Source organism: Gossypium arboreum, chromosome 2 (assembly GCF_025698485.1).
Source record: "Gossypium arboreum isolate Shixiya-1 chromosome 2, ASM2569848v2, whole genome shotgun sequence".
NCBI classification, from domain to species: Eukaryota; Viridiplantae; Streptophyta; class Magnoliopsida; order Malvales; family Malvaceae; genus Gossypium; species Gossypium arboreum.
This window is the reverse complement of record NC_069071.1, coordinates 111644067-111660549: the sequence shown is the minus strand read 5'-3', so window position 1 is coordinate 111660549 and position 16483 is coordinate 111644067. Positions and strand designations below refer to the sequence as shown.

At 34.2% G+C, this 16483-nt stretch overlaps 1 protein-coding gene, 1 long non-coding RNA gene and 1 pseudogene across 2 annotated transcripts; 1 reads left to right on the top strand and 2 right to left on the bottom strand.

Moving 5' to 3' along the window:
- Positions 1–3599: 3599 nt before the first annotated feature.
- On the bottom strand, positions 3600–4871 carry LOC128285334 (short chain aldehyde dehydrogenase 1-like). Its single transcript, XM_053022751.1, has 2 exons — positions 4390–4871; positions 3600–3717 (listed from the first exon to the last, which is right to left on the bottom strand). The coding sequence occupies exons 1-2, from the start codon at positions 4869–4871 to the stop codon at positions 3600–3602; spliced, it is 600 nt and encodes a 199-aa protein (XP_052878711.1).
- Positions 4872–10862: 5991 nt separating this feature from the next.
- LOC108462766 (short chain aldehyde dehydrogenase 1-like) lies at positions 10863–12531 on the bottom strand (annotated as a pseudogene).
- Positions 12532–14745: 2214 nt separating this feature from the next.
- On the top strand, positions 14746–15775 carry LOC108462974 (uncharacterized). Its single transcript, XR_001867969.2, has 2 exons — positions 14746–15215; positions 15516–15775. It is a non-coding gene; the product is annotated as an uncharacterized LOC108462974 (long non-coding RNA).
- Positions 15776–16483: the final 708 nt, after the last annotated feature.

The following is a 16483-nucleotide window of genomic DNA, read 5'->3' as shown; positions in this document are numbered from 1 at the left end:
ACAGCTCCCCCTGCATCAGTGATTAAGTAACCTGAAGTAGATCTCCTCGAGTCAATGTCTCCGGCCATGTCTGAATCTGTATACCCAACAAGAACAGGTTTTTCATTGCCGAAACAAAGTTTCATGTTGGAAGTGCCACGAAGATATCTCATAATCCACTTCACTGTATTCTAATGATCTCTGCCTGGATTAGAAAGAAATCGACTAACTGTACCAACGGCATAAGCCAAGTCTGGTCTCGTGCAAACCATTGCGTACATCAAACTATCCACGGCTGAAGAGTAAGGAATTTTCTGCATCTCTTCCTTCTCCTTTCTGTGGAAGGACTATGTTTAACACTCAATCTAAAGTGCATAGCAAAGGGAGTATTCTCCACTTTAGCTTTGTCCATACTAAACCTTTGAAGTACTTTCTCAATGTACCTCTCTTGTGATAACCATAATTTCTTGGCCTTTCTATCACGTGTCAATCTTATGCCAAGAATTTGCTTTGCTAGCCCCAAATCCTTCATTGCAAAGGATTTACTCAACTCTTGTTTCAACTTCTCAATTCTAGAAGCATTCTGACCAACAATAAGCATATCATCAACATAGAGCAAAAGAATAATAAAATCATCACCAGAGAATCTCTTAACAAATACACAATGATCAGAAGTAGTTTTCTTGTAGCCTTGCTCCCCCATAACAGACTCAAACTTCTTGTACCATTGTCTTGGAGCTTGCTTCAAGCCATACAAGCTCTTCTTCAATCTGCACACATAATCCTCTTTCCCTTGTGCAACAAAACCCTCTTGCTGCATCATGTAAAGCTCTTCTTCCAAGTCATCATGAAGAAAAGCAGTTTTCACATCCATTTGTTCAACCTCTAAGTCATAACAAGCTGCCAAACTCAGTATAGTTCTTATAGAGGACATCTTCACAATCGGAGAAAATATTTCTTCAAAATCAACCCCCTTTTTCTGAGTATAACCCTTGACGACCAATCTAGCTTTGTATCGTGGAGATGAAGACTTCTCTTCTTGCTTCAACCTGTAAACCCACTGATTCTTCAAAGCTCTTTTGCCCTTAGACAGTTTCACCAATTCAAAGGTATGGTTCTCATGCAAGGATTGAAGTTCGTCTTTCATCGCTTCAACCCACTGATCTTTGCATTCACTCTCCATAGCCTCTTCATAACATTCAAGTTCTCCCCCGTCAGTCAAAAGAACATATTCATCAGGAGAATACCTGACAGAAGATCGTCGATCTCTGAAAGACTTCGAAGTGGAACTGCTGGTGGAGCTATAGGTGCTTGTTGTTGATCATTCACAACATCATCCATAGGAGTATCAAAGTCACCTATAGTTTGATGGTCACCACTAACATCACCATGCACATCATCCTGGATAGGATCTGGTGAAAAGTCTAGGGGAACCGGATTCACATCGATTAAGTCACCACGACCTTGTGAATCCACTTTCTCCGTCTTATCAATGTCATCAATGGTCTGATCCTCAATGAAAACAACATCTCTGCTTCTCACGAGTTTCTTCTGAACTGGATCATAGAGTCTATAACCAAACTCACCATCTAGACCATAACCAATAAAAATGCATTGTTGAGCCTTGGCATCCAACTTGGATCTTTCATCCTTTGGAACATGAACAAATACTTTACAACCGAACACACGTAGGTGATCATATGACACGTCTTTACCAAACCAAACTCTATCTGGCACATCACCTTTCAAAGGAACACTAGGAGACAGATTTATCACATGTATCACTGTATTCAAAGCTTCAGCCCAAAATGATCTTGGCAACTTTGCATCTGACAACAAACATCTGACTCTCTCAATCAATGTTCGGTTCATTCTTTCAGCTAACCCATTTAACTGTGGAGTCTTTGGTAGTGTTCTCTGATGTCTGATTCCCTGTCGTAGACAATACTCATGAAACGACCCTGTGTACTCACCACCATTATCAGTACGAATGCACTTTAACTTCTTCCCAATTTCCCTTTCAACTGATGCTTGAAACTGTTTAAACACCTCAAAGACTTGATTTTTAGACTTCAAAGTGTAAACCCATAGCTTTCTTGAACAATCATCAATGAAAGTCACAAAGTAAAGTGCACCACCATGTGATCTTACTTTTATCGGACCACAAACATCTGAATGGACCAACTCTAGCAACTCTGATTTCCTATGAAGAGGATGGCTTCTAAATGAAACTCTTCTCGCTTTCTGCTAGACAATGAGCACAATTCTTGATGTAGCATTCTTTAAACCCGAAAGTTGATTCTTCTTATTTGAGCAGTTAAGCCCCTTCTCACTCATGTGACTGAGTCGTTTATGCCACAACTCAGTTGAGCTGTCATTCACTGTCACATTCACTATCTCTCGAGAAGTCAAAGCTTGCATCAAGTACAAATTTGAACTCTTCTTTCCTCGAGCCACAACCAAGGAGCCTTTAGTCAGCTTCCACTGCCCCTCACTGAAGGTGTTACAGAATCCCTCATCATCAAGCTTTCTTGCAGAAATCAAATTCAAACGGACATCCGGTGCATGTTTGACATCCTTGAGAGTTAACTTTGTTCCATTGTTACTCACCAAGCTAACATTTCCCATACCAATAACCAAAACCAAACCATTATTACCCATCTTCAATACCCCAAAATCACTAGGAGTATAAAATGTGAAGAATTCCTTCCTCGACGTGACATGAAGTGATGCACCAGTATCAATCACCCAACTAGTCTCGTCGCATGCTAGGTTGACCAAATTCTCATCATAAATAACTAACAGATCTTCACGAGTAACAATAGCAACACGCTCAAATTTTTCATCGTCATTCTGATCGTGTTTATCACCACCACCTTTTTTTCTCTTTCTTCCACTTGAAGCAATATTTCTTGAAATGACCTTTCTTACCACAATGATGACACTCAAGATTCTTGTATCTCAATCTTGACTTGCTTCGGCTTTTATCTCTACCCTTTCCATCTTTGTCTCTGTTCCTCTCCCTGTTCTCGATAACCAACACCTCGGACTGTGATGTAGAACCCTGAGATCTTCTTCTAACCTCTTTATTCAACATACCACTCTTAGCCAAATCCAAAGTAATAATATCCTGTGGGGCAGAATTAATGAGTGAGACCCGAAAGGTCTCCCAAGAGTCTGGTAGAGTAGCAAGCAACCAAAGTCCTAAAATCTCGTCATCAAATTTGACACCCATACCAAGCAACTGATTTATCACACTCTGAAATTCACTAACATGGTCAGCTATAGACATTCCTTCTTTATATTTCAGCGCCATCATTTTCTTCAGCAAAAACAACTTGTTATTGCCTGACCTCGAAGCATACAAGCTTTTAAGCTTCTCCCACAATGTTCGAGCATATGTCTCCTGATCAATGTGGTTGTAAACATTTTCTTCAACAAATTTCTGAATAAAGCCACACACTTGTTGATGCTCAAATTCCCATTCTTTATCACTTTTCGAATCGGGTTTTTGAGTAGTAAAGACCGGAAGATGCAAAGCCTTCACAAACAACAAATCCTTCATTTTATTCCTCCAAAGTTGATAATTTGTGCCATTCAACATAATCATCTTGCTCGTATTAATTTTCATAATTATCTGACACAATAACCAAGCTCTGATACCAGTTTGTTGGGAAAAAACCGAACAACTGAAACAAAGCGAAAGCACAACCGGTGTTCTTTCTCTCCCTATAACTCCTGTCAAAAATTATGGCAAGCACAATAGCACAAGATATGTTCTCTAGAAACCTTAATCAACCACAAATCAACTAATGCAACAACAACAAAAATAAATAGAGACACCGGTATTTTTACGTGGAAAACCCCTCTAAATCAAGGGTAAAAACCACGGGACTTTAGAGTCCGATCAAGAGCTCCACTATCATCAAATGTTCAACTACAAGATCACAATATCAAGCCTACAGCAAGCATTCAACTCCAACAAGGCTAACAATATGTAATCTTTAGCAAAAGAGAGAAAAATGAGAGAATATCACCAAAACTGTAGTTGCTGAAAAACGGGTATTTTCGACACTACAAGACTCGGATGAAAAATCCGACCGCACAAAGTCAAGAACACCTTATCGTCTAGCTGCTGTCCAAAAATTAGCTCAATCGAACCACGGATGAACCTTCGATCGAAGAGTTGATCACTTCTGCACCAAACTTGAAAAATTAATTTTTTCTTCTCTCTTTCTCTCTGACGAGCTTCAATCTCACTCTCTGTTTTAATTTGAGATTTTTGTCTCAATAAAATGCTGTCCACATCCCACACATAAAAAGCCAAAAAAAAATTGGCTTTTGACAAAACCAAAGAAGACAAAACATTGTGGCAGAAAATATGGGTTCCCCACATAGTGGGACCCACACCCAATAAGTTTAACACCACTGATAAATTTATGCTCATCGCTTGCCAAATTGAGTGTTGCATGCGCAAAATCTTTAGGCTCCAATACGGTGCCTTTCAGCACTGCTGAAACCGCAAACATCTCCTCTCCCTTCTTATCGAAATTCCCAATTACTTTTTGGAACGTTGGGGTCACAATTCCATCAGGCAAAATGCAGTTAACTCTAATTCCATGCTCACCTAACTCCACGCTCAAGCTTTTCGTCAACCCTACTACCGCATGCTTTGATGCCTTGTGTGCATGGGCGAGACTGATGGAGATTTTTGAAGCAAGACTTGCTGTGAAGAGTATGCAACCTTTCTTAAACAAAACCATGACCCTGGCAGCATACTTGCCACCTAAGAAACCATCCAATACATTGACATCGAACATTCTCTTGAAGTCCTCAGCGGCATGTGTCATTCTTACTTCATTGTCACCAAGAATGCCTACATTGTTGAACATGATATCGAGCTTTCCGTACTTGGATACAGCTAAGTTTACGACATTTTGGACGTCGGATTCGCATGTTACATCGCAGTGGACATAGCTGATGTTTTTAGTTCCAAACTCTTGGCAAACGGAGCGGCCCAGCTCGTCTTGAATATCAGCTATTTGGGATTGACTCGATTAAGCAACGAACAAGTAAAAAAAAAGAAGAAATTGAGAAATTTAACATACAAATTTAACTTGAAAAAAACTTCTCCAAAACAGAATAAAAAACCACAAGTAAAGATAATTTTACTATAATGGCAAAAGAACAAAGAGTACAAAAGATAGAGATAAAAAAATTAAACCCCGAAAACCCAAAAACAAAGAACCCTCAAAACGTAAACACAAAAATTCTCCAAAAGTGTTATGAGTTATAATCTCTAATGGGTGTGTTTTCTAATGTTGTAAAAGAATCTATTTATAGACTAAATTCATAGGTCAAATAATAATAAAATAATCTAGACTAATAAGAGTTTGATTGAAACAAATAAACAGAGTTTAACTGGAAGATTATTTCTCAAATTTGACTGAAATAGAAGTCACACTCAACAAATCTCAACCTTGACTCATATTTCCACAACATCATCTTTGCCAAAGCCCATCATGGGTCTATCTTGAACTATGCAGGAAATTAACTGAGCCAAACATGTGCTTAGAAACTAGAAGACTTCTAGCCTTCGGCTTTCAAATTGCCAAATCAAAACTAACCTAGGTCTAACTTTCACGAACACAGTGCCCTAACTTTTCAAAACTTGTATCCAAAAGAGAACCTTTCTTCAACAGAACAATCATACCTTTTTCCCTCTAATGACCAAGTTACCTCTGCTCCAAATGAGTTGATTTCGACTCCGTAACGAATGAGTGACGTCCGATTTCACCGGTCACTGTAGAACCTTCCAGAATATAAAGATTGTCGATCTTTTTACCTTTTAACAAAATGAGAACTCCACGAGATACTTTAGTACCGCTAGACTCGATGTTGATTCTGCATCCTTTCAAGTCTAAAATACTCAAAGAGATGAGATTCTTTTGTAAATCAGGTACATAACTAACATCTAAGAGTGTCCTAATCGTCTCATTTTGCATCTTAATTTTAATAGTACCAATACCAATTACCTTACTAGATGAATCATTTCTCATGCGCATAACTCCACCTTCAACTGAACTGTATGTGGAAAACCATTCTCTATTGGGACACATGTGGAAAAAAATCCCGAATTTAGGATCCACTCGGACGTAAACTTGGAGTTATCGCTCGTTGACACTAACAAGAAATAATCATCGCTTTCATCGACCAAATTAACACTAGCTACATCTTCCTCGTTACTATCAACAGCTCTTTTATTTCGCAGTTTGTAACAATATACTTTGATGTGACCTAACTTTTTACAATAGCGACATATGTTGTCTCGCTTCTTTGATGCTACCAAAATGGAAGCTTGCCTATCTGCCTTACTATCTGAACAAACTCATTGTCGAGTTTGTCTCTACTCAACAAATGACCATTCAGATATTTGAACGAGAGTTTGTCTCTATCATAAATTAGAGTCTCCCAGAAAGACTTGTATGAATGAGGTAAAGAGCACAATAATAACATAGCCTGATCTTCATCATTAATCTGAACCTCATCGTTCTATAAATCATTTAAAAGAGTAATGAATTGACTGATGTGATCTCTAAGAAACTGACTTTCGTACATGTGAAACGTAAAAGACATTGTTTCAACACTAAATGGGTAGCCAGAGGCTTAGTCGCATAAAGAGTTTCTAACATTTTCCACAAGGCGAATGAAGTCTTCTCTATCAATACCTTCTGCAATACCATATTCGTGAGGCACAATTGGATTTTAGGTAATTCCTTTTCATCAAGATCTTTCCATTTTGTTTGATTTAGATTCTCAGTTTTTTCCCGGTAACAACCTTTTTCAGGTCGGTTTAAATTAGAATTGTAATCATCCGAACTTGTCGTCGATTGAAATTTGTAACACCATCGAACTTCTCAATTTCAAACCTTGTTGTTGTCATTTCTGAATAGGCTGATCTACAAAAATTAAACTAGCTCTGATATCACTTATTGGGGATTGACCCGATTAAGCAATGAACAAGTAAAAAAAGGAAAGAAATTGAGAAATTTAACAAAAAAATTTAACGTGGAAAAACCCATCCAAAGAAGATAAAAAAACAATGGCAAAGATTATTTTACTATAATGGCAACAGAACGAAGAGTACAAAAGATGGAGATAATTAAAAAAAACTAAACCCTGAAAACCCAATGATAAGCTATAAAAGTAACATATTTTAATCTTATTCTTAATGCATTGTGGGATGATTAATTATGTAAATTAGTGAATTTAATGCTTTTAATTCTTTAAATTCATGTTTCTATACTTAGGAGAGCCTTTGGGAGTGAAAGTAGTGAAGAACGAGCCAAAATCAAACAAATAGAGCTATTTCTAGGATCCACATGGTCTGGGCATTTCTATATGGGTTGGCCACACGCCCATGTGCCAGCCAGTGTTGATATCGTACCCTGCTTCCCAAATACACAGAAAAACCCAATTTTTAGGCTTTCTGAGCATTCTAAAGTCTATAAAAACCAATTAGAAGAAGATCTAAGGGGGCACTCAGAGAAGATTTAAGAAAAGACTCGAAAAACACCATCGAAATCAACTCAGAAGCGGATCTCCCTCAAGATCGAAGATCTCCATTTAATTTCTTTCGAAGTATTATTGAGTTTTTTTATGTCTTGTGGTTATTCTGACTTTGAGATATTTTCATTCAAGATTATGAACTAAATTCCCTAGATACCTAGGGAGGATGGAACCTATGATGAATCTTATTATTTAATTTCTGTTTTTACGCAATAAATACTTGATTCTTGTTCTCAATTATGTATGTTTATTTCGTGTTTTAATATTTTTGGATATTAATTCATGTTTAATGTGCTTATTTTAGTGGAACAAAAGTTCCTGTTTAAGAGTAGATCTAGCATAATTGAGTGGAGTTGCATGCAATCCTAGAAATAGGACGACAAATCTACCAGATTGATTCAAATATAATAAGGGAATCTGTAGATCGAGTTAATGTGACGATAGAGGTTTTAATTAGAAAGAGATTTCAATTAATCAACCTAAAGTCAGTTGTTCTTACTCTCGAAAGAGATATTAACATAATATAGAGATTTCTACGAATCAAAATACAAGTGAATAAATCGTTTAATTCAGATTCATAATAATAGGTGAAGTCTAGGTGGATTCTTTCTTCAGTATTGTCTATCTCATTTGTTATCTTTGATTATTTTCCTATTTCATTCTCTGTTGAGTTATTAGATAAATTAGATTAGTAAATTTAGATTAAAAACAATCACTCCAATTTTTTGGCTAAATAATAGAAAAATGGTAATTACTAGTACTTTTAGTCCTCGTGGATACGATATTCCCTACTCACCATAACTATACTATTGTTCGATGTGTGCACTTGCTTTAATCGTATTTATAGTTAGTTTAGTGACCATCACCCGAAAACAAAAAATCCTCAAAACGTAAACACAAAAATTCTCCAAAAATGTTATAAATTCTAATCTCTAATGGGTGTGTTTTCTAATATTGTAAAAGAGTTTATTTATAGGCTAAATTCATAGGTCAAATAATAATAAAATAATCTAGACTAATCAAAGTTTGATTGAAACAAATAAATAGAGTTTAACTGAAAGATTATTTTTGAAATTTGATTGAAATATGAGTCATACTCAACATCAGCAATCGTAACCTTGGCTCTGTTTTTGACAAATAGTTTGGATGTATACTCTCCTAAGCCACAGGCACCACTAGTTATCAATGCCACCTTGCCATCCAGCTTGTACCAAATAAAGAAGATACAAGGTTTAGATACTATTTGATAAGTAAAAGTGCTTGTAAGGTCCCTCAATTATAGAAACCATATCAAAATAGTACCACTATTATTGAATAGATCAACTTAGTCCCTATATTATTGTTTGATTCCTTGTAATAGTATATAGACTAATTTGATCCATTTAACAATAGAAGGATTAATCTGATCTAACCTCTATAATAGAAGGACGTAGTACATTCACCGAATTCAATATCATCTTTTAAAAGATTGATTACATGAACATACTTAACAAACTTTTTTGTTAGACTTTTTTCATTTTGAAAACACATTGGTAAGCCTATTCTCAAGACTATCATGTTTAAGACAAGTAGGTTCTTTTTGACAAAAATACAATAATGCTTTGTATTGAATTCAATTAGGTCTGTCAAATTTGATCCTAATGTAAAAATTCGATTCGAATAATCAAAATTTAAACTCGATCAAATCAAATTTGTTTTTAAAAAGTTAACAACTCAGATCTATTCAATTTGAACCTGAATGTAACTCGAATAAAAATTAATTTGAATAAAAATTATTTAAATATGAAATGACTCAAACCTAAAATATAGGGATAGTTAACTTAATACGACCTAAATTGTGATGATGCTATTGACAGACATCCCAAATTTACCTGCTTTATGGAATTGAAATATCTAAAATGACCTTTTGGAATCTTAGGATTTAGCTACCTCTTGGTTATGGAAGAATCGGAGCTCATTGTACTCGTGACGAAAATAGACCCTTCCCTCCCCTTTCCTTTTTCTTTTCATTTAAATGATTGGGATGCTGCGTTTTCTCTTTATAATTTCAGGGTGTGACATTGTTCTTAAAATTCAACAATGGTGTCGACCTTATCGAACACTACCATTACTTTCTAATATATCTTTAAGAATATTATATTTAATGTCCCAATAATCTTGCACCCAAAAAATAGGAACTCTTCCATTTTTAAGGCTTTCACGTCTATAAATACGGCAACACATTTCCCATGACTTTTGCCTGGAATATCAAAATCAAATAATATACCTATGACATTTCGTATATAAAATAAATATTTTCATTTTACATGTATTTAAAAAACTCATGAACATTGAACCCTATATAATGATCCAATGGTCAAGGGTGTTCACCACCTCAAGTGTAACTTGGGTTCGAGTTCCACTAGTCATGTTGATTGTTTGAATCTTATCATGTTATTGTAATTCTAAAAAAATAAAAGAAAACTCATGAACACTATGTATGTCTTTGGTTGGTAAATGGGAGTCTCCACATGAATTGTATCTATAATGGATGTCCTAATTATATTAACAACTAATATGCAAATAAGATAAAATAAAATGTAATGAATGTTTAGAACCAATTCACAAGATTTAACAACAATAATATGAATAAGCTAGAACAATTACAACTCTTGGTTTAATTCGTTCACAATCATGCTTTACAACGCTTGGTTTAATTCATTCACAATCATGCTTTAACAAATGTTCCGACAATTTCTTGGATGTTTGTTATATAAGGATATTTAGTTAGCATGTTTTTCCGTTTTTGCCTATGCTTTTTCTTCTTCCTTGCATTTTTTTTGCTAAACCTTTAGAAATTTCTAAGTTGGAACCGTTAACGAGGAGTTTCCAGTATCTAGCTGACGTCATTGTTAGTACCAATTTACTGTTAATTTTTGGTAAACCCTTAGATTATTATCAAAGGAATTTATGTATTTGAAGTAACGCATGCATAGGTTTTAGAACTGTTTGTTAGGAAGGAAACTTCCTGATTGTGAGTTGCATGCAACCGATCCATGCATGCATATTAATTTTCAGTAGTTTAATGACCCGATAGATATAATTGCCTCTCTTTTTAGCTCAAGAAGCTAATGAAGGTCCAAGCAGCAAGGGCAAATGATATGCTGAGTAGATTATTGTATTAGACTTTCTAGTGAGTTCCTTCTTACTTCCTTGTGTTATAAAATCCTTTACCTGTATAAATTATGTAAGACAAGCGTTTCCTCTCAATGATGTAGTGTGTGGATCTGGTTATGGTGGTATTAAACCAAAGTTGTTAGCAAATAGTGCCTGCATTAGAAGATGAACTTAATTTGCTCATTTGAACAACAAAACAAATAGTATTAATCAAATCTGACCATACAATTTATTAAAAGTGGAATTTAAGAAAACATTCAAAGAGTAGAGCTGAGGACTTGTTGGTTTATTCAGAAAGTGCTGCGAATCCTATCTTCCATGATTGATTGCTAACACTATACGCTTCATCGACTGCTAAGTTAACACCACTGATAAATTTAGCCTCATCACTTGCCAAATAGAGTGCTGCATGCGCAAAATCTTCAGGCTCCAATACGGTGCCTTTCAACACGGCTGAAACCGCAATCATCTCCTCTCCTTTCTTCTTATCGACATTCTCAATTGCTTTTTGTAACATTGGGGTCACAATTCCATTAGGCGAAATGCAGTTAACTCTAATTCCAAGCTCACCTAACTCCACGCTCAAGCTCTTCGTTAACCCTGCTACGGCATGCTTTGATGCCTTGTATGCATGGGGGAGACCGAAGGAGATTTTTGAAGCAAGACTTGCTGTGAAGAGTATGCAACCTTTCTTAACCGGAACCATGACCCTGGCAGCATACTTGGCACCCAAGAAACCACCCAATACATTGACATCGAACACTCTCTTGAAGTCCTCAGTACCGGCATTTGTCACTCTTACTTCATTGTCACCAGGAATGCCTGCATTATTGAACATGATATCGAGCTTTCCGTACTTGGAGACAGCCAAGTTTATGGCATTTTCGACGTCTGATTCGCATGTTACATCGCAGTGGACATAGCTAATGTTTTCAATTCCAAGCTCTTGGCAAACGGAGCGGCCCAGTTCGTCTTGAACATCAGCGATCAGAACCTTGGCTCCGTTTTTTGACAAATAGTTTGGCTGTACACTCTCCTAAGCCACTGGCACCACCAGTTATCAATGCCACCTTGCCATCCAGCCTATACCAAATAAAGACGAAACAAGGTTGAGATACTATTTGATAGGTAAAAGTGCTTGTAAGGTCCCTCAATTATAGGAACCATATCAAATATTAGTGCCTCTGTTATTGAATAGATCAACTTAGTCCCTCTATTATTGTTTGATTCCTTTTAATAGTATATAGACTAATTTGATCTATTTAATAATAGAAAGTTAATTTGATCTAACCTCTATAATAAAAGGACATAGTAGTTACATTCACCCAATTCAATATTATCTTTTAAAAGATTGATTACATGAACATTCTTAACAAAACTTTCGGTTCTGACTTTTTCCACTTTGAAAACACATTTATCATGTTTAAGACAAGTAGGTCCTTTTTTTTTGACAAAAATACAAAATATTGATTCTAATGTTTTGTATTGGATTGGATTAGATCAATCAAATTTGATTCTAATCTAAAAATTCAATTCAAATAATCTACATTGAGACTCGATTAAATTAAACTTATTCTTAAAAAGTCAACAACTCAAATTTATTCAACTTGAACCTGAATATGATTCAAATAAAAATTGACCTGAATGAAAATGATTTAAATATAAAATGACTCAAACCTAAAATATAGATATAGTTAACCTAGCACGACCTAAATTGTGATCATTCTCGAAAATTCACCTGCTTTATGGAATTGAAATATCTAAAATATGACTTTTTGGAATCTTAGGATTTGGTTACCTCTTGGTTATTGAAGAATCGGAGCTCATTGTCTTTGTGAAGAAAATAGACCCTTCCTTTCCTTTTTGTTTTGATTTCAATGATTGGGATGCTGTATTTTCACGATGTTATTCTGCTCTTTATAACTTCAGCGAGTGCCACATTTTTCTTAATAGTCAACAACGGCGTCAACCTTTTTTGAACGCTTTCATTAAAATATATTAAAATAATTAAACTCTATTATTAAGGCTGTCGAAACTATTTTTTATTTTTTTAAAAAATGGGAATCGACTTTAAAATAAAGTATGGAGTCGCTACCAATACTTTTTATTTAGGTGTAATTGAATTACTTAATAAAATATTTTATTTTAAAATATCAATTTTGGCCTACGAAATTCGAGAAAATAGGTTCGGGAGTCGGTTACATACGAGGACGGATTAGCACCCTCGTTACGCTCAAAATTGGTATCTAATTGATTAAATAATGTCCTTATGTCTAAGATTTAAAAAAGATTTTGAAATACGATTTCTCTTAAAACATTTGAATAACTCGAATTAGACGTTAAAAAACTCTTGTTTCGAGGGAATACAACATCACATCCAGCACATTAGGACATGATCTTTTTAACCCCCGAAACCACTATCAATTCTTGATTTCTAAAAGCTCATACATTTGAAAATTAACAAAAGGATAGTTGAGTGTTTGGTCCAACAAAAAACCGAAACCCAATACGTTAGGGTACGATTTCTCGGATTTCCAAACATAGAGCATTGCCTTATTTTGAAGTTTAGAAAACACGGACGAAATCTTAAAGGGATATTTGATTATTTGGTCAAACGGAAAATCGAAACCCAGCACATTAGGATACGATTTCCCAAATTTCCAAACATCAAACATCACCTTTGTCTTATAAAGCCGGCTCAAAACGCATTAGTTTGACTTGAAATAAAATGGAATAATTAATTTTGGATCGATAAGTTGAAAATTTCATTTACAATGTGACACACATGAATGAAAGGCGAAACTATAAACATAGAACAATATACATGGATAAAGTACTCTACTAATGAGTGAAAATAGTATAAACGTAAAATGAAAAAATAAATTAACAAACACAAAATAACAATAAGCTCACATCCAAACATTAATAATCAAAATAATGAAAACTAGAAATAAGGCTAACTAAAACAGATTAAAATGAAATATAACAAGTTTTTAAACATAGAAGATTAAAATTAAAATAATAATACAAAAGACTAATAAACAATATGAAACAAAAATATATAAAACAATATGAAAACCAAAAACAACACATAATATACAAAACAATATGAAAACCAGGAGTAAATGTGATATAAAACAATTTAAAACTATTAAATATATGAAAATTTACGGATGAACAATACATACTAGGGTTTGAAATAGTTTACATGTATAAAAATAATGAAACTAATAATTTATGAATGATTATTAAAATTGATATTATGTAAGAAGAAATTTGAAATAAATAATATACAAAATAATTTAAAATAAAATATATTGATTTAAAAATAATGATATATATGAAATGAAAATTTAATATAAATAATGTATATACAAAGATATTAATATATGAAAGGGTTTAAAATAAATAAAACATGCAATTTAAAATAGAGTCCTTAAAAGAAACAAATTATATACATAAATAAATTTAAAAGAAAAAAATATATATATACATAAATAGATTTAAAAGAAAAATTTATATAAAATAATATGAAATCAATAATGTATACTTAAAGTAAAAATAATTTAGTATAAGTATGTATAATAGCATTAAATTAAATATCGTAAATCTTTAAACATAGAAAAATATAAAAGAATAATTTTAAAATAGACAAATTAGAAAGTAAAACAAATTTTAAAAATATACACATGAAAATATGCAAATAATAAACTAAACTAATGCAAAAATCAATGAAATAGCACATTAACATAAAAATGAGTGATAAATGAATTAAAAGGAGTAAAAGAATTACATAAACTAAAAAACTAAATTGAAACAAAAACAAAATCCAGAGATTAATTTTTAAACAAATCAAATTATTAAAACAGAGTCAATGACTTGAATTAAATGAGCACAAACAAATAGGGACTACAAATGAAAATGTCCTGAGTCCCAAAACGCGGTGCTTAGGGGTGGACAAAATCGAAACAGTGCCCAAATTCTGGGGAAAAATTAAAAAAACAAATAAATCTGAAGCAGGCCTAATCAAACGCTAGTGCGAAGGGAAATGACCAATCGCGCAAAACGCCCTTTACCGCAGAAAACACGCGGGTCCTGAGGGCACCGGATCTAGTAATCGGGTCTGCCCGTACCGCATCAAAACGTCGTTGTTTCGTCTAGGGGAATTTGAACCAAAACGCTGCCGTTTTGATTAATCATTTAAAACCAAAATTTTGCATCCAAAAATTCATTTTGCTGCTGTTTCAAAAGAAAAACCTAAAGGATTTTTTCTTTTAAATCCCTCCCCTATTCGGCCGGCGGCGGCTCCGTCGGATATCCAACGCACCACGGCCGTAGATGGTGGCCCGAACCCCACAAATGGGGGTGTTTAGCTCCCTTTCGAAAAGGGAAATGAAGGCTTAGCCTTCTTGACTCGAAAGAACAAAAGAGGAAAGCGCTCGACCCTCCCGAGATCCGATTACGATGAACGGAGTAGAACCCTCCGACGGCGCGAGCACGATGCGACTTCGGTGAGCCTCTTCCTCTCTCTCTTATATTTTAGTATTTGTATCGTGGATTCAAATGAAAATAAAAAAACAGAATAGAAACGGCGATAATAGATCACCTCTGAAGTGTATTCTTTTGGTTGTTCTCTGTTGATTTTTCTTCCCCTTTACAGTGTTTACAATCAGCCTTAAATAGTCGAAACAAAAGCAAAGAAGAAAAAGGAAAAACGAAGTTACAATATTATTTTTTTTTTATTTTCTGTTATTTCTTTGTTGCTGTGCATTTGCTGTATTCTGTTGTGGTTATTAGTTTTCTTCTCACAGGTTCAATGGCCGTACGGAGGTTGCAGACGTGGGCATGACGAGGCTGTGCGGCTGAAGCTCTTAGTGTTTAGGGTTTACTCGCAATCAGTTTTGGGTTTGGGCCACTTGGGCTTGTATTTGGGTTATATGGAACTGTTTATTGGACTTTAATATTTGTTTTTTGTTTTGTTTTGGATTGTTTTTGGTTGTTGGGCCCGGGCAAATTGGGCCTCTTACAAAGGCTTTTAACGTTTATAAATACAGCAAAACGTTTTCCATGACTTTTGCTTGGACTTATAAATTTAGAAAATAAAAAGTAATATTTTTTTATTCCATATGTATCATGATTATCCAATTATTTGATTAACTCAGATGCCATAATTAACACAAATTCAATAATAAATACCTTAATATCAAAATCAAATTATATAACTATCACATTTCATATATATAATAAATATTTTCACTTTACATGTATTTAAGAAACTCATGAACACTACGTTATTCTCATGCTAAAATACGAAAACATGAACACTATGTATGTCTTTGGTTGGTAAGTGCGATATGTTAGTGTGTTATTAAGTAATTGTAAAATTAATAATTTACAAGTTGGTTAAGAAAATAAATTATTTGGAAATGATGGATGTCCTAATTAAATTAACAACTAATAAACAAATGAGATAAAATAAAATAAAATGCAATGAATGTTTAGCAACAATTCACAAGATTTAACAACAATAATATGAATAAGTTAGAATAATTACAACTCTTGGTTTAATTTATTCACAATCATGCTTTAACAAATATTCCGGAAAATTTTCATGGCAACTCGATTATTTATTAACTTGGAATCTAAAATCATATGCTCTTTTGAGATATTATATTTATCACTTGGAAAAATGTGCATATTTCTATGTCAATATTTAATTAAGGATTCCTTAAAATTTATGTGAAGTAATAGGGATGGGTCTGTTTGAAATAATTTAATC